General features: G+C 58.8%; 3 protein-coding genes across 4 annotated transcripts; 2 read left to right on the plus strand and 1 right to left on the minus strand.

Moving 5' to 3' along the window:
• The first annotated feature begins 1,414 nt into the window (after positions 1–1,414).
• PDE4C (phosphodiesterase 4C) lies at positions 1,415–8,990 on the plus strand. Its single transcript, XM_083879726.1, is given in 17 exon segments — positions 1,415–1,892; positions 4,165–4,353; positions 4,436–4,472; positions 4,576–4,640; positions 4,749–4,798; positions 5,351–5,463; positions 5,571–5,664; positions 6,111–6,298; positions 6,300–6,335; positions 6,338–6,367; positions 6,369–6,482; positions 6,558–6,722; positions 6,807–6,906; positions 6,983–7,137; positions 7,222–7,344; positions 7,493–7,675; positions 7,755–8,990. Coding segments are annotated over 17 exon segments (2,280 nt in total). The 5' UTR covers positions 1,415–1,755; the 3' UTR covers positions 8,256–8,990.
• A 1,699-nt stretch (positions 8,991–10,689) lies between these two features.
• Positions 10,690–15,499, plus strand: RAB3A (RAB3A, member RAS oncogene family). The gene is made up of 5 exons (XM_083879749.1): positions 10,690–10,760; positions 12,295–12,522; positions 13,200–13,318; positions 13,395–13,519; positions 13,886–15,499. The coding sequence occupies exons 2-5, from the start codon at positions 12,295–12,297 to the stop codon at positions 14,074–14,076; spliced, it is 663 nt and encodes a 220-aa protein (XP_083735875.1). The 5' UTR covers positions 10,690–10,760; the 3' UTR covers positions 14,077–15,499.
• On the minus strand, positions 15,192–22,460 carry MPV17L2 (MPV17 mitochondrial inner membrane protein like 2). 2 transcript variants are annotated; one of them, XM_083879750.1, is made up of 7 exons: positions 22,391–22,460; positions 21,203–21,383; positions 20,094–20,264; positions 19,258–19,334; positions 17,753–17,881; positions 16,693–17,204; positions 15,192–16,432 (listed from the first exon to the last, which is right to left on the minus strand). In XM_083879750.1, exons 2-6 carry the CDS (start codon positions 21,357–21,359, stop codon positions 17,151–17,153), a joined length of 588 nt encoding a protein of 195 aa, XP_083735876.1. In that variant the 5' UTR covers positions 21,360–21,383; positions 22,391–22,460; the 3' UTR covers positions 15,192–16,432; positions 16,693–17,150. The 2 variants fall into 2 exon arrangements, with proteins under 2 accessions (XP_083735876.1, XP_083735877.1); XM_083879751.1 differs by having other exon boundaries at positions 21,203–21,360; positions 22,391–22,439.
• Between the last annotated feature and the right edge of the window lie 191 nt (positions 22,461–22,651).

A 22,651-nucleotide genomic window follows, 5' to 3' on the forward strand; every position in this document is an offset into this window, starting at 1 on the left:
ACACTCCTGTCCCCCAGTGTCCCTGTCACCCCCATCCCTGTCACCCCCATCAAACACTCCTGTCCCCCAGTGTCCCCACCTCACTGTCTCTGTCACCCCCATCCCCCTTTTTCCCCACCCCGATCCCTGTCCCCATTCACTGTCCCCACCACTCATCCCTGTCCCCATTCTCTGTCCCCCCCCCCTCCTTGTCCCCACCCCAGGGCTGTCCTGCCCTGCCCAGGGTGACCTCAGTCCCCCCCGCGGTGGCTCTGGCCCAGCCGTGCTCCTGCAGGGCTATTTTTGGGCCGTTCCCCCTGTCCCGTGCCTCTCCCAGGCCAGGCTGGTGGGGACAGCGAGGAGCTGGCACGGCCCAGGGACGTGGCTCTGGTGTCACTTGTCCTCCAGCCCTGCACAGACACGTGGGGACAGTGACACTCCGATAAGGACTGGCTGTCCTGGGGGCTGGGAATAGCTCTCCTGAGGCCTGCCCAGGGCTGCCAGCCAGCTCAGGGGGCTCTTCCCTCTGTCCTGATGTCCCTCTGTCCTGATGTCCCCGTGGTCGTGCTTGCAGTCCCTTGAAAGCAAAGGTGACCCCTCCAGGACCCCCCCCGGTGGGTTTTGGGGTCTCCATTGGTGTTGTCGTGGCAGGGGGGGTTCTGTTGTCCTTTCTGGCTCCCTGCCAGCTGCTGGATATTTTTGTGGCCATCAGGAATGGCAGGTAGCCACGTCCCTATGCCCAGGCTCCTATGACCAGGCCAGTGGTCACTGTCACCAGCTGCTCCCTGTTGTGCTGGGGACTGGCTCCAGGAGGGGACAGCACCAGCACCAGGGAGGGGCTGGGGCGCGGTGTGGGGTGAGTTTGGCTCTCACAGGTCCCTCGGTGGTGCCATGGGATGTCCCCACCACGTGTCTGGGGTGCTCTGTGCTCAGCTGTGGCCTTTGGTGGCACCATGGCACAGCCACATTGTGTGTCCAGACTGCTCCAAGCTCAGCTGTGTCCTTTGGTGTCACCATGGCACAGCCACACTGTGTGTCTGGGGTGGCTCCACACTCAGCTCTGTCTCTCAGTGGCACCATGTCACAGCCACACTCTGTCCAGGCTGCTCCACACTCAGCTGTGTCCTTTGGTGGCACCATGGCACAGCCACACTGCAAGTTCAGGCTGCTCCACACTCAGCTGTGTCCTTTGGTGGCACCATGGCACAGCCACACTCTGTCCAGGCTCTTCCACACTCAGCTCTGTCCCTCAGTGGCTGCTCCACACTCAGCTGTGACCTTTGGTGGCACTTTGGTGTCCTTTGGTCCTGCCTGTCCAGGCTGCTCCCACACTCAGCTGTGACCTTTGGTGTCACCCTGTCACAGCCACACTCTGTCCAGGCTCCTCCACGCTCCGCTCCATCCCCCAGTGCCACCACGACACATCCCCTCCATCCACCTACATCCCTGAGCTCCTCACGGCTCCCTTTCCCGAGCTGTCCATGCACAGCCCCCTTTGGCTGCCCTTTGAGCGGCAGCTGCCGGCGGGTCCCGGAGGGTGGCCGGTGGCTCCGGGCCAGCGAGGGGCCACGTGCGCGGCCCTCCGGGCACACCGGGGGGGGACCCGCTCCCTGCGCCGCCGCCGGAGCCAGACACTTGTTTAATTTCCCAGGCGCAGGGCGGGAGGGGGATGGAAACTTTCCCGGGGCGGCCGCACGTTTCCTGCTCCGCACCGGGGGCAAAGCGGCCTCGCCGCCGCTCCGGGGGTCCCTGAGCTCTGGGGAGGGGAGGGGGGCGATGCTGCCCACCACTCACTGCTCGCCGGGGGCTTCTCCGCCTACATCCCCCCGCGGTTCCCCCGTTTTCTTCAGGAAGATCCTGATGAGCCAGAGCATCCGCCTGCAGCGGCGCTTCACCGTGGCGCATCCCCTCTGGTAAGGGGGGGACGCTGGAGGGTCCCCAAAGGGGGGGCTGGCACCAGGTTGTGGTGCCCGGGATGGGGGCAGAGCCTCCCCCCAGAGCTGTGGCACGTCCTGGGACAAGGAGGGGACAGCGGGTTGTCCCCACATGGTCAGGGGGCTGAGCTGGGGCAGGGGGAGCTGCTGGAGGAGCGGGGCTGAGCATGGACACACTCATGGCAGTGATGGCCCGGTGGGGACAGAGATGGGGGGTTTGTCCTCCAAATCACGGCACCAACCCACCCTCCCTGCCCTCCCCACCTCGGCGGGGTTGGTTTTTTGGGGGGTGCGGGCTCAGCACATCCCTTCCCTCCCCAGCAGCGACAACATCTATTTATAGCGGCTCTATCCCCCCTCCCCTCCCTCCCCTCCCTCCCCGCCACGGACACACCGCTCGGAAGGTCATTAACGCCCAAACCAGGGGGGTTAATGAAGCACCAAGGCCATGGCAGGGGCTGTTGTTGTCCCCTGCGGGGTCAGGGCTTGGTGGCATCACCCCGCGGGAGGGGAGGGGACAATGCCGCTTTGTGCCGCCGGTACCATCGGGGATGGGAAGGCGAGGCAGGAAAACAAGGGGGCTGCGGGATGGGGATGACATGACGCGGTGCCGGCTGGCACTGCCATTGCCCCAGGGGGACAGCCCTGCCACAGCCACCGGGGCCACCGGAGAGGGACAATGCTGCCGGGCAGCCGGTGCCCGTCCCGGAGACACTCCTGTATCGGGTAAGTGTTGGGGACACGGTGGCATCTGAGTTTTCTCAGTGCTCTAAGGGTGGCTCGTCGCTTGTCCCCAGGGGACAGGAGCTCGTTTTGTGTCCCTGTTTCATGCAGCTTTTCCCATGACCCCAGGGCCAGCAGTGCCCCATGACCCCTGGGCCAGCAGGGTGGGTGAGGAGGCCGTGGTCAGTTTGGGGACACAGCAGGGTGACCATTTCTGTCCCCTGTGTCCCCCCCTGGATGCACAAGGCTGCCCGGTGACTGTGGTTGGGGTGTCCTGGGCTGCTGCCAGCGTGTCCCCAAGGGCCAGGGCTTGGCTTCTGCCTCTGTTTCTGTCCTTCGATGTCCCCTGGCTCTGTGCCGTGCCTGGGATAATTCCCCTCCATGGGACACGGCACCTCGAGACAGAGCTGGTGGAGGTTTGGGGTTTTGGAGGATTTGGGACTGTGGTGCTGGTGACAGAAATAGGGGAGGGACAGGCAGGAGCCAGCCCTTCCTGGGGTCTCTGGAGTTGGGAGCTTCAGAGCAGCAGGTGCTGTCCCACCTGGGTGACATGGGACAGCCTGGCTTGGCCTGTCAGTGTCCCAAATCCCAGACCCCGCTGTGGGTGACATGGGACAGCCTGGCCCTGCTCGTCAGTGTCCCAAATCCCAGACCCCGCTGTGGGTGACATGGGACAGCCTGGCCCTGCTCGTCAGTGTCCCAAATCCCAGACCCCACTGTGGGTGACATGGGACAGCCTGGCTCGGCTCGTCAGTGTCCCAAATCCCAGACCCCGCTGTGGGTGACATGGGACAGCCTGGTTTGGCTCATCAGTGTCCCAAATCCCAGACCCCGCTGTGGGTGACATGGGACAGCCTGGCTTGGCCTGTCAGTGTCCCAAATCCCAGACCCCGCTGTGGGTGACATGGGACAGCCTGGCCCTGCTCGTCAGTGTCCCAAATCCCAGACCCCGCTGTGGGTGACATGGGACAGCCTGGCCCTGCTCGTCAGTGTCCCAAATCCCAGACCCCACTGTGGGTGACATGGGACAGCCTGGCCCTGCTCGTCAGTGTCCCAAATCCCAGACCCCGCTGTGGGTGACATGGGACAGCCTGGCCCTGCTCGTCAGTGTCCCAAATCCCAGACCCCACTGTGGGTGACATGGGACAGCCTGGTTTGGCTCATCAGTGTCCCAAATCCCAGACCCCGCTGTGGGTGACATGGGACAGCCTGGCCCTGCTCGTCAGTGTCCCAAATCCCAGACCCCGCTGTGGGTGACATGGGACAGCCTGGCTTGGCCTGTCAGTGTCCCAAATCCCAGACCCCGCTGTCCCAGCAGAGAAGATCCCTGTGCCCCGAGCTGTGCCTTTTCTCAGCCACAGGTGGAGGAGCCAGGAAGGCCAGACCGGCCACCAGTGTCACCACGGTGTCACCACAGTGTCACCAGGCCAGAGCGTGCTGGGCAGAGCGATGGTGGCACAGAGAACCCCACAGCATCACCTGGGTTGTCACACACCCATTGCCAGCCCTGTCCTCTCTCTCCTCACAGCTTTGACCTGGAGAATGGCCCCCCCGGGCGGGGGGCACTGGACCCCCAGGCCAGCCCGGGCGCGGGGCTGGTCCTGCAGGGCACCTTCTCCCACGGCCAGCGCCGCGAGTCCTTCCTCTACCGCTCCGACAGCGACTACGACCTGTCCCCAAAGGCCATGTCCCGCAACTCCTCCATCGCCAGCGACCTGTGAGTGTCCCCCCAGCCCAGGCACATCCCTGGGACCCCCCGAGCCTCCCCTCACTCACTCTCTCCCCCTGTGCTCCCGCAGGCATGGAGAAGACATGATCGTCACGCCCTTTGCCCAGGTAGGTGCCACCGCTGTGTCCTGCCCGGGAGGGGACACGGGCTGTGTCCAGCACCAGGGTGGGGGTCCCAGGGGATGACCCCAAACCCCTTTTCCCCCACCAGGTCCTGGCCAGTCTCCGCACCGTCCGCAGCAACCTGACCCACCTCCAGGACCGCGCTGGCATCAAGTGAGTCCTCAGAGGGTGAAGATGTCACTTGAGTGAGGACCCCAACCCACAGCAAGGAGGGGGCACCCCTGTGGTGGTCCCAGCTTCTCACCCCCCTGTTTTTCCCAGGCGAGGATCCAGCAGCAGCCTGCCCTCGGGGAGCAAGGCCAGCCTCTCGGGTGAGTGATGCTAGTGGGGAGATTTTGGGGCGAGCTGGCTGTCGCTGTGTCCCCAGGCTGTGTCTCGCCGTGCCCTGGGGGTGCAGCAATTCCTTTCCCCCCCAAGGCAAGTCAAAGCTGCGTTTTTGCCCTTCGGGATCCATGTCTGGTTTTTCGGCAGCTCCTCCCGCCTGGCCGCCCTTTGGCGCGGCGGTGGAAAAGCTCCCGTTGACGTCAAACCTTCCATTAATAAAAAAAAAAAAAAAAAAAACCAACCAACAAAACCCCGGCGGTGAGCGGGGCCCCGCGGGAGCCCGGCTGCCCCCAGGGCTGGCTGTCACCCCACGGGGACAGCGTGACACGCCGCGTGCCGGGGCTGCCACACCATGGGGACAGCGTCAACACTGCCCAGGGATGCTTGACCTCGACCCCTGCATCCCCCTTTATCCCTCCCTGCCCCGCTCGGGGGATGCTGTGACCCCTGATTGCGGTGACCCCCCGGGTTTGGGGCGGCCCCAGCGCCCCTGTGGCGGGTGGCAGGTCCCTTGCCAAGCCGGCCGGTGCCCCCAGCAGAAGATGCCCACCAGAAGCTCTCGCGGGAGACGCTGGAGGAGCTGGATTGGTGCTTGGACCAGCTGGAGACGCTGCAGACCAGGCACTCGGTCAGCGAGATGGCCTCCAACAAGGTAAGGGATTTTGTCACGGTCGCCCTGGTGGGTGTGGGGGACTCCAGAGACACCCCCAGGATTGTTCTGGCAGCCCCCCACGCCTCTGACCCACCAAACACCCACAGTTCAAGCGGATGCTGAACCGGGAGCTGTCGCACCTGTCGGAGACCAGTCGCTCCGGGAACCAGGTCTCTGAGTACATCTCCAGCACCTTCCTGGGTGAGGAACCCCCTGGCCCCAGGGTGACCTCCCTGCTGGCAGCAGAGTGGCCTTGGTGTCCCCAGAGAGCTCGGGGTGCCCACAGGGATGATGGCAGTGGGAGGGTCCCCGTTTGCTGCTTGTGGGGGAATGGAATGGGGGGACCAGGGGGGTTTCCAGGTGTTCTAGTGGGATTTTCTGCCTTGGAGGTGTCACAGTGTTTGTCCTGGTTGGGAGTGGTGGCTCATACTGGTGTATACTGGTGTATACTGGGGCAGTTGAGGCCCATCCTTGTGTGCCTGAAGGAGTGTCCAGGCAGATTTGTGGATCTGGGGGTGAGGTAAAGCACTGCAGCCCCCCAAATCATCACAGTGTGACCTGTGCCTGTCCTCAGGGTGACCCAAGGGTGGGAGCTGGCAGTGAAATCTGTGCTCCTACCCCGCTCACACCCTCCCGTGTCACCCCAGACAAGCAGCACGAGGTGGAGATCCCCTCAGCGCTGACAAAGGACAAGGAGAAGGAGAGGAGGAAGCGCCCCATGTCCCAGATCAGCGGCGTCAGGAAGCTCAAGCACAGCTCCAGCCTGGCCGCCGCCGGCATCCCGCGCTTCGGGGTGCGCACGGACCGCGAGGCGCTGCTGGCCAAGGTGGGCCCTGGCGAGGGGTGACCCCCCTGATTGTGGTGACCCCACCACCAGCCCCTCATAAATCTCTGTCCCTCTGGTCCCCCCCCCCCCACAGGAGCTGGAGGACACCAACAAGTGGGGGCTGGATGTGTTTAAAGTCGCTGAATACTCGGGGAACCGCCCGCTGACCGTCATCATGTACAGCATCTTCCAGGTGAGTGTCCCTGAGGCAGGGATGTCCCTGTCCCTGTGCCCGGATGGGGACGAGCCACCTCCTGCCTCCCCTCAGGAGCGGGACCTGATGAAGACCTTCCGCATCCCCGTCAACACCTTCATCACCTACATGCTGACGCTGGAGGATCACTACCATGCTGATGTGGCCTACCACAACAACCTGCACGCCGCCGACGTGGCGCAGTCCACGCACGTCCTCCTCTCCACGCCAGCTCTGGAGGTGATTCCTGGTTATCTAAGGCCATCCAGGTGTGCCCTGGTGGGGTTGTAACCTGTCCCCAATGATTTTTCCCACCGTTTCCAGGCTGTCTTCACGGACCTGGAGATCATGGCTGCCATCTTTGCCAGCGCCATCCACGACGTTGACCACCCCGGGGTCTCCAACCAGTTCCTCATCAACACCAGTGAGCTCAGGGATGGAGCTGGGGGATATTGGGACACCCCAGGAGTCACCCCGGGGTGACCAGTGCCATCTCTCAGACTCAGAGCTGGCCCTGATGTACAACGACGCCTCGGTGCTGGAGAATCACCACCTGGCTGTGGGCTTCAAGCTCCTCCAGGAGGAGAACTGCGACATCTTCCAGAACCTGAGCAGGAAGCAGAGGCAGACGCTCCGTAAAATGGTCATCGACATGGTATGGGATGGGCTGGGCCACCCTGGGGTGGGGTCTGGGCTGGGGGATCAGCCTGAAACCCATTCCCACCTCTCCCCTGCCCAGGTGTTGGCCACAGACATGTCCAAGCACATGAACCTGCTGGCGGATCTGAAGACCATGGTGGAGACCAAGAAGGTGACCAGCCTGGGGGTGCTGCTGCTGGACAACTACTCTGACAGGATCCAGGTGGGGACACACACCTGGGGAGGGGGAAATCCTGCAGGTGTCCATCCTGCCTTTGACCTGCCGGGGTGTCCCATTCGGTGCCACCAACTGGTGAGGGCACAGTGTGGGTGGCCCTGGGGGACAGACGACACGGTGTCCACGCCCTCAGGTCCTGCAGAACATGGTGCACTGCGCCGACCTCAGCAACCCCACCAAGCCCCTGGAGCTGTACCGGCAGTGGACCGACCGCATCATGGTGGAGTTCTTCCACCAAGGAGACCGGGAGAGGGAGAAGGGCATGGAGATCAGCCCCATGTGTGACAAACACACCGCCTCCGTGGAGAAATCCCAGGTTGGGGACAGGGCAGCTTGGGGACAGGGCAGGAGGGACGTAGGGCTGGGCGAGGCAGCTCAACTCTTCCTCCTCCCAGGTGGGATTCATCGACTTCATTGCCCACCCTCTGTGGGAGACGTGGGCCGACCTGGTGCACCCTGATGCCCAGGAGCTGCTGGACACGCTGGAAGACAACCGGGAATGGTACCAGAGCATGATCCCCCGCAGTCCCTCCCCTCCACCAGAGGCACCCGCCGTGTCCCCCGCCACCACCGACAAATTCCAGTTCGAGCTGACGCTGGAGGAGGAAGAGGAGGGCGAATCGGACACGGAGCTGGAAGGAGCTGAAAGCCCCTTGGATGAGGACAACAGCGGCTCCAAAACGCCGGGGACGGATGATTCAGAGTGTGCTGACACCAAGGGCCTGTCCCCTGTCCCCGGGGACCGGGACTCGCCCGTGCCTCGCCCCAGGGACGTGGACAACCGGCGGGTGCTGCAGGACGGTGGCAGCGGGTGCTCCGTGCTGGGGCCTGGGGACAGCCAGGGGCTGTGCCTGGACACAGAGGGCAATGTCACATTCCTGTCCCTGGGCACGTAGCGGCCCGTGGGTCCCCTCAATGCTGGGGGGGACATGGCACTGGGCAGTGCCGGGGACAGTGGGGAGCTGGCACTGGCAGGACTCAGAGACACCCAGGTTGTGTCCCAGTTTGGGAGCTGGGCAGGTCCTGACAGGTATGAGGAGGTTGTGGCCTTCTCCTTACTCCCAGCTGATGGGAAAGGTCTTTGTCCTCTTCAGACAGGGCGTGGGGACATCACAGCCCAGCCCTGGGGACATCACACCCCACAGGGCTGCAGGAAGGAGCATTTCCAGCACTTTTCCAAGTGTCCCCTTGCAGGACAGCAGCCCCAGGGTGGGATGAGGTGGGCAAAGGGTGCTTGGTGTCACCCCCAGCACAAAGCACCCCCAGGCACCAGTGCACGGCACGGGCACGACTCAGTGGTTTGTTTGTTTATTTATTTGGGGATAGGTTCACTTTTTAAAAGCCTTTTGTAGCTCACTTTTTACTACGAGCCTCTCTCCGAGGCTCACACACATTTTTTGAGGGGGGGGTGGAAAGACGCGTTTTTGAGGGAGGGAAAAAATACATTTCAGCTCTGCCATCACTCAAAATACCATTTATATTTCACATTTTTGACTCAGGCGGGCACTGTCACCCTTCCCTCCCCCTCCATCTCCTGGGGTAGGCTCCTTTGGGATTCTTCCTTCACCTTCCAGAGATTAAACCCAGGTTTGTTCCACCCTAAACATGAGCCTGGTACTTTTGTGTCACCGGAGCCGCAGCCAATGTCCCCAGGGACTGGCGAGGTTGGTGGCCCTGTCTCCTGCCGGGCACCGGGCAAGGCCTGGCCGTGTGCTGGAACAAAAACCAGCTCCTCCCTTGGAAACGCCGATCCATCACTGGCAAACACGACCTGCTAAGGTAAATATTTAATCGCCGGCTTGGCGCGGTGGCAGAGACTCGCTCCCGGCTCTTCCGCATTGCTCCCCACGGTGATTTATCTCCACAAACACGTCCCCACCCGTGGGCACTGCCCTGTTCTCACCCCCTTTGCCCGCCCTAAAGCAGAGAGGCCTCGGGGGTTGATGTTTTTTTTTTTTTTTACCAGCCTAAATATTTTCCAAGGTTTGGCCGGGAGTGGTGGGTTTGTGCCATCCCTGGTGGGTGCTGCATGTCCCCTTGTCTCTACAGGGTGAGACTCTGTGCTCTGAAACTCCCTGAATACAGATCCAGACCAGATTTTTCCAGGGTGGAGCAGGTGGAAAAAGTCCTTTTTTCCCCTCCGTTTTTGGCTGAGGGGCTGTAGTATGAGGAGGGTGGTGGAGCTGTTGCCTGGGGAAGGTGATGGAAAATGCCCAAGGCAGCCAGGTCCATCCCTGAGCCTGGGTCCATCCCTAATTCTGGATCCATCCCTGAGCCTGGGTCCATCCCTGAGCCTGGATCCATCCTACAACTGGTTCCATCCCTAAGTGTGGACCCATCCCTGAGCTTGGATCCATTCCTAATTCTGGATCCATCCTACAACTGGTTCCATTTCTCAGCCTGGATCCATCCCTAAGTGTGGATCCATCCCTAGGCCTGGTCCACCCCTAATTCTTGATCCATCCCTAATTCTGGATCCATCCCTGAGCCTGGATCCAACCTACAACTGGATCCCTGCCTGAACCTGGATCACTCCCTAATTTTGATCCCTCCCTACGTGTGGATCCATCCCCATGGCCTTGTCCATCCCCACGGCCGTGTCCATCCCCACCTCCTGGTCATCCATCCCCCTCTGGCCTGTCCGTGCCCCCCCACTGAGGGTCCCTGAGGGTCCCTGAGGGCTGTGGTCAGTATCCCCACTGCCCACACAGTGCCTGGCTGGGTCCTCCCGGGTCTGTGGGGCTGGGATGAGCCTGGATCAGGATCAAAGAGCTGCTTTGTGGGGAGAGAGGCCACAGAGCCCCCCGGGCAGGGCAGGGCAGGGCAGGGCAGGCCCGGGCAGGGCGGTGCCGTTCCCTCAGGCCGCCATATGCTCCCGGCCCTAATCCCCGCTGGAGCCTCAGGGCGAGGGAGGACATGGCCGCCCACCTGCGCAGCAGCCCCGCCTCAGCGCCAGCCGCCCCGCCACAGGAAGGATCACACCGCCCGCCACTGCAGGCCTGGGGAAGGCGTCGCGATATAACGCGCCATGTCGCGATAGGGTGGCTGTCAAACCTCGCTCTCCCCCTTTAGAGCGGGAATGGTTCGCTCTGCACCCCCCGCAGGTGTAAAGGTGGTTCATCCCGCGCCGTGCACAGATAGGCTGGACCGCACCACTGCCCTGGGCCGGAGGAGGGGGCGGCGCCCACCACCGCGCCGTCAGGGGGAGTCTCCTCCCCCCGCAATCCGCCCGCTGTCCATCAGAGCGCGCCGCGCAGCCAATCAGCGCCGTCCTCAGGGGCGCGCCCGTGACGTAGGGGCTCATTTGCATAGAGAACCCCGCCCCTTTAGCCGACGTCACCCGGGCTCCGCATCTGCTGCAGTCGCTGCGGGGAGGAGGCGGCGGCGCGAGCGCGGCAGAGGTGAGACCCCCCCCCCCCCATTCCCCCCCCCCCATTCTCCCCCCCATAGGGACCCCCCCACAGCGACACCCCCATAGGGACCCCCTCCGAGACCCCCCTGTGACCCCCCCCCGGTACCGGGAGGGGAGGGGCGGCTGCGGCGGAGGAGGCGGGGGAGGGGGGGGGATGATGATGATGATGATGATGGTGGATGCAGTGCAGGGGGGGCTGCGCAGGGCCTGGGGGGGTCTGGGTGCGGTGGCGATCGAGTGGGTGCAGAGGGGTTGGGCCTGATGGGGGGAGCAGGGGGTGACCCCCTCCCTATTAACCTGTGCGCATCCCCCGTAAACCCCCCCTAAACCCCCCCTAAACCCCCCCATCAGCACCTTGATCCCCCATATCAGCACCCTGGACCTCCCACCCCGCAATCAGCATCCTGCGCACCCCCCTATCACCCCCCTAAATCCCCCCATCAGCACCTTGACCCCCCCATCAGCACCCTGGACCCCCATATCAGCACCCTGGACCCCTCCTACCCCGCAATCAGCACCCTGTGCACCCCCCCATCACCTCCCTAAACCTCCCCATCAGCACCTTGGACCCCCCCATCAGCACCCTGGAACCCCCATCAACATCCCGACCCCCTTCCTTGCAACTGCACCCCCCAAAAAAAAAAACATCAGCACCCTGAACCCCCCCACCAGCACCCTGGACCCCCCCATCAGCACCTTGCACCCCCTCCCTGCATCACCCTGCACCCCTCCCATGAGCCCCCCTATTAAACCCCCCCCCATCCATCAGCACCCCAAAATGCCCCATCAGCACCTTGCACCCCCCTCCCCGAGCATCCCTGTGCTCCATCCCGCATCCCCCTGCTCCACCCTCGGCCAGCACCCACCTCTGTGCCCCCCCTGCTTGGTGTCACCTTCGTGTGACAGCCCAGGGCTCCGTGTGACACCCCAGGGCTCCGTGTGACAGCCCAGGTCACGGTGTGCGGGGGCACCGCCGCCCGGTGCCATTTTGTCACCGGGAAAGGATGCGGGGAAGAGGCTGCGGCGCCTCGGCCGCACCCCCAGCGCCACGGCAGATCCAGGGAGCCACAGATCCAGGGAGCCACGGCAGATCCTGGGGGCTGGTGGTAATTCCTGGCAGATCTGGCAAATCCCAGGAACCATGGTAAACCCTGGGAATCATGGCAATTCCTGGCAAATCTGGCAAACCCTGGGAGCTGTGGCAATTCCTGGCAAATCTGGCAAATCCTGGGAGCTGTGATAATTCCTCACAGCTCTGGCAAATCCCGAGAGCCACAACAACCCCTGGAAGCCACAACAAATCTCTGGAGCCTTGGCAAACCCCGAGGGCCACGTGCCCCACATTTATTATGGACATGTCTTGGGGTGTCCCTGCTCTGGGGGGGTGACAAGAGGTGACCTCTCCAAGCCCTTTTGGGGCTGAGTGACCCATTGATGGCTCATTCTGAACCAAAATATTCCCAATCCTTGCTGGGAAAAAAGCTCCAAAGCAGCCCCGTCACGGCCTCTGCCCCACCTTGCAGATGGCGTCGGCTACCGACTCCCGCTATGGGCAGAAGGAATCCTCGGACCAGAACTTCGATTACATGTTCAAGATCCTGATCATCGGCAACAGCAGCGTGGGGAAAACCTCCTTCCTGTTCCGGTACGCCGACGACTCCTTCACGCCCGCCTTCGTCAGCACCGTCGGCATCGACTTCAAGGTCAAAACCATCTACAGGAACGACAAACGCATCAAGCTGCAGATCTGGGTGAGGGGAGAGAGCATCGGGGTGTCCCCAGGTCCTTGGGGTGTCCCCAGATCCTTGGGGTGGGGTGGGGTGGTGGGGAGAGGGTGGTGGTTGGTGTGGGGTGATGGTCAGTGAGGGGCGGTGGTCAGTGTGGGGTGGTGGGGAGGGGGTGGTGGTTGGTGTGGGGAGATGGACGGTGAAGGTGGTGGTTGGTGAGGGGGTGATGGTCAGTGTGGGTTGGTGGTGAGGGGGCGATGGTGAGTGTGGGGTGATGGTCAGTGTGGGGTGATGGTGTGGGGGTGATGGATTGGTGGTGTGGGGGGTGATGGTCAGTATGGGGTGATGGTCAGTGTGGGGTGGTGGCGAGAGGATGATGGTGAGTGTGGGGTGATGGTCAGTGAGGGATGGTGGTGTGGGGGTGATGGATTGGTGGTATGAGGGGTGATAGTCACTGTTGGGTGATGGATTGGTGGTGTGGGGAGTGATGGCCACTCTGGGGTGATGGTCAATTGGGTAATGATCACTCTGGGGTGATGGTCACTGTGTGAAAATGCCCAGCTGGGCGATGATCAGCATGGAGCTGCCCCACCAGAGCCATACCAGGATGGGGATGCATCTACCCCCATTAACTTGGTGGCCCTGGAGCGCTGTCCCTGCACCCCTGGGGGTGACATCTTGCTGTCCCCTGTGCCCTCCAGGACACGGCCGGGCAGGAGCGGTACCGCACCATCACCACCGCCTACTACCGCGGGGCCATGGGCTTCATCCTCATGTACGACATCACCAACGAGGAATCCTTCAACGCCGTGCAGGACTGGTGAGCGCCAGCAAAGGGCTCTGAGCATCCCAAATTTCCTCAGCCACACCTCTGATCCCTCTCTGCTTTCCCCAAGGTCCACCCAGATCAAGACCTACTCCTGGGACAACGCCCAGGTGCTGCTGGTGGGGAACAAGTGTGACATGGAGGATGAACGTGTGGTCTCCTCGGAGAAGGGTCGCCAGCTCGCCGAGCACCTGGGTGAGTTGTGCAGAGGGGACCCCCCTTGCCAAGGCTGCCAGCCCACAATTAATTTAATTAAGGGCTTAATTGCCTCCGTGTAATCGCTCCGCTCCGACGTCGGCGGTGACTTGGCACCCAGCGAAAAACCACAGAGTCATTGTACACCTTAAACTCTCGGAGAGATTCTGGGGCGAGGATTTAGGGGATGACCTTTGTGTGTGGGGGGGAAAAACCAGGATTTTATGGGTGGTGGGGGCAGATTGATATTAAATATTGAACGAGAGGAGGAGCAGCTGCGCGAGGCTGGACGTGAAGCTGGAGCTTTGATGCCTCTTGTCCTTTTGTCCCCTCCCTCCTCTCTCCATATTGTCCCCTACATTTCAGGCTTTGAATTTTTCGAGGCCAGCGCCAAGGACAACATCAACGTGAAGCAAACCTTCGAGAGGCTGGTGGACATCATCTGCGAGAAGATGTCGGAGTCGCTGGACACGGCCGACCCCGCGGTCACCGGCGCCAAGCAGGGCCCCCAGCTCACGGACCAGCAGGCTCCCCCTCACCAGGACTGTGCCTGCTAGGGGCCAGCCCCACGTTCCCCCCAAAATCCCCCCCAAAAAAACGGTCAGTGCACCCCAATCCCCCCCTCCCCAGCTCCTCCTCTTGGGGGTCCTGCGGGGGGGTTTTTGCTGCTGATTCCTCCGAAAGGGCTGCGGCCCCTCTAGGAGCCCCCCACCCCAATTCCTTAGGCTATGCCCCCCAAACCCCAACCCCTTAATTTATTTTTAAGCCTGGGCTGGTAGAAAAACCTCCACCCCTCATTCTGCTTTTAATCACTGTCAAGAAACCATCACTCCCCCCTAGATCCATCTCCCCTGGTGGACCCCAACCCTGTCCTGGCACCCCCTTGCTCTGGAGACCCCCCTCCTTTTGCTGTCCTGGGACCCCCTGCCCTTTTTTCCTGCTCTGGGACCCCCCTGTTCTGGGTATTTCTCTGCTCTGGAGGGTCCTCCCTGCTCTAGACCCCCCTGTCCTGGGGATCCCCCTACCCTGGGACCCCCCATTTCCCAGCGTGTGGGTGCTGTGACAGGACCCCCCCTCAAAATTCCTCCCCTTGTTCCCCCTCCCCTTTTAACCCCAAGAGCTCCTGGTGGAGGGGGCTCTTTGTGCCCTGCCCCGGCTTTTTCCTGCCCCTCCAGCTGGATGGATATTTCCTGACTCTTGTTTATTTGTATAAATAGATGCTAATTTATGCTCCCGCCGTCTTCCTCCTTGTACATACAGAAATTCCTTGTAAATAGGCGTAGGAAGTGACGCTGTGCGCGTGACCTGCTGTGCTGTGGCCGTGGTGGTGCATTTATATATATATATATATATATATTCTCATTTATTTTTCTTTTTTTTTTTTTCTTTCTCTCAGTGTGGTAACCTTGCTTGTGAATATCACTTTTAAAACAACACAAAAAAAAATCCCATCAGTAAAAAAAAAATCAAACAAAACCCCCAAACCGATCGACAGCAAAATTCTTATTATTATTTAAATCAGGTTTAAAAAAAAAGGAAAAAAATGAATTTCAATTCCAATCGACTGGAGTGAATTGGCCCCAGGAAGGGTTGGGACTGTGGCTGGTTTGCTCCAGGGATTTGGGATCTTGTGTTCCTGTAGTTCTGTGCTTTCTGTGGAGACTGTGAATAAGTGAATATTCCCGTAGCCATGACAGAGCTGCCCTTTATTTATTTTATTTTATTTTTTTTTTTCCTGGAGCGCTGTGTCTTTATTTTACAGATTTCCCCCTCTATTTTCCCCCTCTCTCCTCTCATCATGATTCCATCTCTTTCCCTCTTTTCCCCCCTCTTCCCTTTCCCTCTTTTTTGTGAAGTTTACTTATGGAAGAGTTACACTGTACTGTACAAATGTCAAAAGTGTCAAAAAGAGTACAATTTCCTAAAAATCACTGTATTAAAAGAAATGTTGTGAAGAAATAAAAACGATGCTGATCAGAAGTTCCTCGGGGATCCCTGAGTTGCCACAGAGGAGCATAATTTGATTATTTTTTTTTTTTTTTTAAATTATCATTTCCCCCAAATGGCTCCTGCTGCTGCTGAGGGAGGAGTTGGACAGCAGGGACCAACCAGGGCAGAATATTAAGGCACAGCTTTAAAAATCAGGGAAAAAAAAAAAAAAGAAAAAAAAGGAAAAAAAAAAAAAAAGAAAAAAAAAAAGAAAAAAAGGGAAAAAAAAAGAAAAAAAAAAAGAAAGAGGAAAAAAAGAAAGAAAAAAAAAGAAAATAAGGGAAAAACGAAAGAAAAAAGGGGAAAAAAAAAGAAAAAAGGGAAAAAAAAAGAAAGAAAAGGGAAAAAAAAAGAAAAAAAAAGAAAAAAAAAGAAAAAAAAATCACATTCAGGCACTTTTCATTGAAAAAAAAAAATTAAAAATCAGCTTTTGGCTTATGCAGGGAGCATCCAGCTTGCCCAGGGCTGGGAGCTGAGGGATGTGATGGCCCAAACTCTGCCAAAAAATGCCAAAAAAATTTGGCTCCAAGGCTCCCCCCCTCCACCTCCCCAGCGCTGCAATCACATCCCTATTTATAGAGGATCCAGGTGGCTGCAGCCCCCGGAGCTTCAGGGAGGGGGGGAAAAAATGGGAGCTGAGGCAGCTGAGGGATTTTATCCTTGAGCTGGAAGAGAAAAAAAAAAAAAAACAAAAAAAGCAGGAGGGGAAGGAGTGAGGAGCTGCAGGAATGAATTGCAGAGTTTGGTTTGGATTGGAATGACCTTAAATCTCATCCCTGCCACGGGCAGGGGAACATTCCACCATCTCAAGGTGCTCCAAGCCTGGCTTTGGACACTTCCAGGGATCCAGGGAATTCAATTCCATGGCCTTCCCACTCTCAGAGGGAAGAATTCCTTCCCATTTTCTATTTAGTGGGGACAAGCCTGGCTTTGGACACTTCCAGGGATCCAGGGAATTCTATTTCATGGTCTATCCACTCTCAGAGGGAAGAATTCCTTCCCATTTTCTACTTAGTGGGGATTTTATCCTTGAGCTGGAAGAGAAAAAAAACCAAAAAAGCAGGAGGGGAAGGAGTGAGGAGCTGCAGGAATGAATTGCAGAGTTGGGTTTGGGTTGGAATGATCTTAAATCTCATCCCTGCCACGGGCAGGGGAACATTCCACCATCTCAAGGTGCTCCAAGCCTGGCTTTGGACACTTCCAGGGATCCAGGGAATTCTATTCCACTCTCAGAGGGAAGAATTCCTTCCCATTTTTCTACTTAGTGAGGATCCAGGTGGTTGGAAGGTGCTGGAGGAGCAGCAAGGAGCTGGTTTGGTCTGCAGAGGGAAAAAAAAAAACCAGCCAGGATCTTTCCCAGCAGCTCCTCCAGGGGCAAAAATCCCAGAAGAAAATCACTTTTACAGGTTTATCCTGCAACAAGAGATTGTTACAAACCCCCAACCCATGGCTGTAATTAGTAGATTAATTAATCAGCAGCAAGGCAGGTGGGGGAGGGCTGGTTCTGGCACATCCAACTCCTTCAGCTGGGGCCAGAAATCCAGAATGGCCAGAAATCCACAGTGGCCAGAAATCCACAGTGGCCAGAAATTCCATTTGGTGCAGGCAGGAGCCTCTGGAATGGTCTCGTGTCCCTCTTGTCTTATGGTTTGGTGCTGTGCTGGCTCTGCTGATGGTCCTGTGGGGAGCTGCGGGGCTGGAAAATGGGGAGAAATCAGGGAGAAATGGGGAGAAATTAGGGAGGAAATGGGGAGAAATTGGGGAGAAATCAGGGAGGAAATGGGGAGAAAACAGGGAGAAAACGGGGAGGAAACAGGGAGGAAACAGAAAACAAACAGGGAGAAAACAAATGGAGAAAACAAACGGAGAAATCAGGGAGAAATCAAGGAGAGAACAGGGAGAAGTCAGGGAGAAAACAAACAGGGAGAAATCAGGGAGAAAAACAAATGGAGAAAACAAACAGGGGGAAATCAGGGAGAAATCAGGGAGAAAACAAACAGAGAAAACAGGGAGAATTCAGAGAGAAAATGAGGAGAAATCAGAGGGAGAAAACGGGGAGAAAATGGGGAGAAATCAGGGAGAAAACAAGGAGAAATCAGGGAGAAAACAAACAGGGAAAAAAATGGAGAAATAAGGGAGAAATTTGAGATATCAGGGAGAAAACAAACAGGGAGAAATCAGGGATAAAACAGGAATGATCTGAGCATTCCCAGGGCTGGGAAGGGGCTGAGGAATGAGGCTCACCCTGTGCTTGAGGTAGGACAGGTAGGTGTCCCAGCCCAGGGTCACCACGTTGACATAAACCACGCGGAACGCGGGCGGCACGAAGAGGAAGTTGAGGATCTGCGCCGCCGGCCACACGCACCAGTCAGCCTGGAAAAGAGCCAGGAGCAGCTGGGAGCTTCCCCAGGGATCCCAGGAGCACAGGGAGGGGGAAAAGGGAGAGTCTGGGGAGGGGGATTTTACTGTCCGAGTCCTGGGTATTGCTTTGGTTTCCCTGGAAAGTCACAGATCTCGGTAGAGAGGTCTGGGACCCGAGAAAGAGGGTTTGGGGTCTGTCCAGGGGGTTTGAATCCTGCCCAGGAGGGTCTGGGGTCTGCCCAGGGGTTTGAATCCTGCTCAGGAGGGTCTGGGGTCTGTCCAGGAGGGTCTGGGGTCTGTCCAGGGGTTTGAATCCTGCCCAGGAGGGTCTGGGGTCTGTCCAGGAGGGTCTGGGGTCTGTCCAGGGGTTTGAATCCTGCCCAGGAGGGTCTGGGGTCTGTCCAGGAGGGTCTGGGGTCTGTCCAGGGGTTTGAATCCTGCCCAGGAGGGTCTGGGGTCTGTCCAGGGGGTCTGGGGTCTGTCCAGGGGGTTTTAGTCCTGCCCAGGAGGGTCTGGGGTTGGTCCAGGGGGGTTTGAATCCTGCCCAGGAGGGTCTGGGGTCTGCCCAGGGGGGTCTGGGGTCTGTCCAGGGGGTCTGGGGTCTGTCCAAAGGGGTTTGGATCCTCCCCAGGAGGGTCTGGGGTCTGTGCAGGGGGTTTGAATCCTGCCCAGGGGGGGTCTGGGGTCTGCCCAGGGGGTTTGGATCCTGCCCAGGGGGGTCTGGGGTCTGCCCAGGGGGGTCTGGGGTCTCTCCAGGGGGTTGCAGACCCTGCCCCAGAGCCCAGGAGGACACAGGCTTTGATTTCAGTCCATGAGAAAAAAGAACTTCCAACACAGGGAAGAGTTACAAGTCACAAATGTGTGAAAGATAACAGTGTGGTTAATCAGGGGGTGGAAAGTTTTGTAGTTTTTGGGGTTTTTAGAATGAAGGTGCAAAGGGGACAAGGTGGAGGAATTAGGGTGGAATCCTGAGTTGTTCTTGCTCTCCTTTGGCATCTGTTTTCTGCAGTGACGTGGGCACAAGGTGGTTTGAGGGGATTGGGGCAAAGTAAAAATGACCCTCCTAGTAAAGGTGATAGACATTGGTATGAAATGGTAAATAATAGATTTGTAATTATCTGTATAAAGGCAGAGTGACCTCCCATCACAGGGGGAGTCACATCCTGTCCGAGCTGCTGTGAACACCTTGGCTGGGCACAAAAAAATGTAAAATAAATAATAAACAACGTGAGAAACCAGAGAAAAAACAAAACCTTGAGCCTCCAATTCATTCTTGTGCCAAGCACAGACTCAAAACCTTCAGAGGGCAAAAAATGACCCACCAGAACCAATCTCGGGTCAGAGAGAGAAAACCAAACCTGAGATTTTTTTTTTTTTTTTTTTTTTACCTTGTACAATTCCCAGAATTTCTCCTTCAGCTCGTCCCAGCTCTCCTGCAGGGACTGGCCCTCCAGGGTCCCGATGGCTGTGGGGACAAGGAGGGGTCAGAGGGGACAGAATAGGGCTGGGAATGGCCGGGAAATGCCCCAAACCCCTCCCAGGATGGGCGGGGAGGCAGAGCAGGGAAATGGAAAGGAAAAGTGAAAGGGAAGGGCAGTGGTTTGTCTGGAGCTGTTAAAGGGATTTGGGATGGGAATCAGGGAAAGGTTCAGGGGATTTGGGATGGACATCAGGGAAAGGTTCAGGAGATTTGGGATAGAAAACAGGGGATTTGGGATGGAGATCAGGGAAAAGGTTCAGGAATTGGGGATGGGGATCAGGGAAAGGTTCAAGGGTGTTGGGATGGAGATCAGGGAAAACTTCAGGGATCTAGAATGGAGCTCAGGGAAAGGTTCAGGGGATTTGGGAGAGAGATCAGGGAAACATTCGGGGGATTTGGGATAGAAATCAGGGAAAAGTTCAGGGATTTGGGATAGAAATCAAAGAAAGGTTCAGAAGATTTGGGATAGAAATCAGGGAAAACTTCAGGGGATTTGGGATGGAGATCAGGGAAAAAATTCAGGAGATTTGGGACAGAAATCAGGGAAAGGTTTAGGAGATTTGGGATGGATATCAGGTAAAGGTTCTTCCCCCAGAGGGTTCTGGGGCACTGAACTCCCCCAGGGAACAGGCACAGCCCCAAATCTTCCAGAGCTCCAGCCCCTCCCAGATTTTGGGGTGGTATTTTGGGGTGTCTGTGCAGGAACAGGAGCTCAGACCAGCAATCCCCCAGGGCCCCACGTACCCATGAAGTACCAGACTCCCATGCTGGGCGATGCCACCACCTGATCAATCAGGACTTTCTTCAGGACCGTCCTGAGGCTCCTCACGCCCCGGGCAGGGAAGGCAGAGTCCAGCCACAGGTACCAGTAATGCATCACGGGCCCCAGGCTGCAGCCCACCACGAACATCCTGGCTGAAAACAACACAAAAACCTCTGTCAGAATTGGGTTTATTCCCTCAGTCCATCTCCAGCCCCTGGTATCCCCCCAGAAAACCCTCTCCTGACCCCCTTTTCCATCAACACCTCCTTTTCCTGCAGCTTCTTCACCTCCAAGGAGAAGGGGGTGAGGAAGAGGAGGAGGATGAAGTGTGTCCAGTCCATCCCTGGGAACATTCCCACCCTCACCTGGGGGATCTGGGGTGCTCAGAGCACTTCTGTCTCCATCCTCATCTCCCTCTGCTCCCTGTTGTCCCCAGGGCTGTGGGGGACAGTGAAAGGTGCCCTCACAGGCGAGGCTGGATGGGATTTATGATCCTTTCCACCCTAAACCACTCTGGAACTCCATAAAAACCAGCCAAGAGACGTTGACATGGGTTGACAAGTGTTACTTTCCCTGAAGTGTGTCCAGTCCATCCCTGGGGCCATTCCCACCCTCACCTGGGTGATCTCAGGTGCACAGAGCACTCCTGGGTCTGTGTTGTCCCCAGGGCTGTGGGGGACAGTGGAAGGTGTCCCTGCATGTGGGACTGGATGGGATTTATAATCCATTCCACCCTAAATCAGTCTGAGACTCCATAAAAACCAGCTGGGAGAGGTTGACATGGGATGAGCTGAGTCTCACAAGCGTCACCTTCCCTGAAGTGTGTCCAGTCCATCCCTGGGACCATTCCCACCCTCACCTGGGGGATCTGGGGTGCTCAGAGCACTTCTGGCTCCATCCCCACCTCTCTCTGCTCCCTGTTGTCCCCAGGGCTGTGGGGGACAGTGGGAGGTGTCCCTGCAGGTGGGACTGGATGGGATTTATGATCTTTCCACCCTAAACCACTCTGGAAGGTTTCCAGCCATCCCTGCCCCGTGTCACCAGGATCTGAAGAGCCCACCCCACTCCCAGTGCCCGTCCCAGTGCTCACCAGTCCGTCCCAGTTGGAGCTGGCTCTGGGGGTGTTTGCGGCGGTGCCATTCCTGCTGCAGGAGGTCCCCGGCTGCCAGGAGCCCCCCACAGCTCAGGGTGTTGGTGAGGAGCAGCAGGCGCCCCCTGAACAGAGACTTCCAGGAGCGCAGGAGCATCCTGAGGGCACACACAGCCCGGGGCTGCCCGGGACATCAGGGTCAGTGAGCCCAGTCAGGGCCTGGGTGCCCTCCCAGTTCCCCCAGTTATCCCCTCTGTGTGTCCCAGTGCCCCCAGTTCTCCTGCTGTGCCCCCTGCAGCCCCTCAACGACCCCTCTGCTATTGCCCCAGTGATCCCAGTTAGGGCCTAGGTGCCCTCCCAGTTCCCCCAGTTATTCCCTCTGTGTGTCCCAGTGCCCCCCTGTTCCTCCCAGTGCTGCTGTGCTCCCCACAGACCCCTCTGCCATCGCCCCAGTGATCCCAGTTAGGGCTTGGGTGCCCTCCCAGTTCCCCCAGTTATCCCCTCTGTGTGTCCCAGTGCCCCCAGTTCTCCTGCTGTGCCTCCCACAGCCCCTCACTGACACCTCTGCCATTGCCCCAGTGAGCCCAGTTAGGGCCTCAGTGCCCTCTCAGTTCCAGTTCCCCCAGTTATCCCCTTTGTGTGTCCCAGTTCCCCCTGCTGCACCCTCCCAGTGCTCCCAGTGCCCCCCCAGTTCTCCCAGTGCCCCCCCAGTGATCCCAGTGCTCCCCCCAGTGATCCCAGTGCTCGTGCTGTGCCTCCCCCAGCCCCTCATCGACCCCTCTGCCATCATCCCAGTGCCCCCCCAGTGATCCCAGTTAGTGCCTGGGTACCCTCCCAGTTCCCCTGTGTCCCCCAGTTCTCCCTCCAGTTCTACCCTCTGTGTGTCCCAGTTCCCCCTGCTGCACCCTCCCAGTGCTGTGCCCTCTGCAGCACCTCACCAACCCATCTGCCATCGCCTCAGTGCTCCCAGTGCCCCCCCCAGTGATCCCAGTTAGTGCCTGGGTATCTTTCCAGTTCCCCTGTGCCCCCAGTTCTCCCACTTATCCCCTCTGCGTGTCCTGGTTACTCCTGCCACACCCTCCCAGTGCTCCCAGTTCCCCCAGTGCTCCTGCTGTGCCCCCCCAGTGCCCCCAGTGCCTCCCCTAGTGACCCCAGTGCCCCCCGCTCTCTCTGCACCCCTCCACTCACCCCGCTGGGTCTCCAGCGCCCTTTCCTGGACACCACCCCGGCTCCCGGTGCCTCCGGTTCCGCCCAGTTCACCCCAGTTCCCCCCCCACCCCCCGCCACTACCGGGCGTTACCGCCACCCTCACGGGGACCGGGGCGTGTCACATGACAGCGACTTCCGCTTCCGGCCTCCGCCATGACAGCTAAGGAGGCACGGGAGGCCGCCATGACACCTATCAAGGCATAGGGCGCCGCCATGACACCTACCGAGGCATAGGGCGCC

The sequence above is a fragment of the Zosterops lateralis genome (genome assembly GCF_965231275.1).
Source record: "Zosterops lateralis genome assembly, chromosome: 29".
Classification (NCBI taxonomy): Eukaryota; Metazoa; Chordata; class Aves; order Passeriformes; family Zosteropidae; genus Zosterops; species Zosterops lateralis.

Bases quoted from the DNA above. Each gene is read 5' to 3' on its own strand.
- RAB3A (XM_083879749.1), top strand. From the start codon at position 12,295: ATGGCGTCGGCTACCGACTCCCGCTATGGGCAGAAGGAATCCTCGGAC. The intron at 12,523-13,199 runs GTGAGGGGAGAG...TGTGCCCTCCAG, and splicing joins GCATCAAGCTGCAGATCTGG to GACACGGCCGGGCAGGAGCG. The intron at 13,319-13,394 runs GTGAGCGCCAGC...GCTTTCCCCAAG, and splicing joins TTCAACGCCGTGCAGGACTG to GTCCACCCAGATCAAGACCT.
- MPV17L2 (XM_083879750.1), bottom strand. From the start codon at position 21,359: ATGCTCCTGCGCTCCTGGAAGTCTCTGTTCAGGGGGCGCCTGCTGCTC. The intron at 17,882-19,257 runs GTAAAAAAAAAA...GCTCTTTTCCAG, and splicing joins AATTCTGGGAATTGTACAAG to GCTGACTGGTGCGTGTGGCC. The intron at 17,205-17,752 runs GTGAGCCTCATT...CCCATTTTCCAG, and splicing joins TGTCCTACCTCAAGCACAGG to CCCCGCAGCTCCCCACAGGA.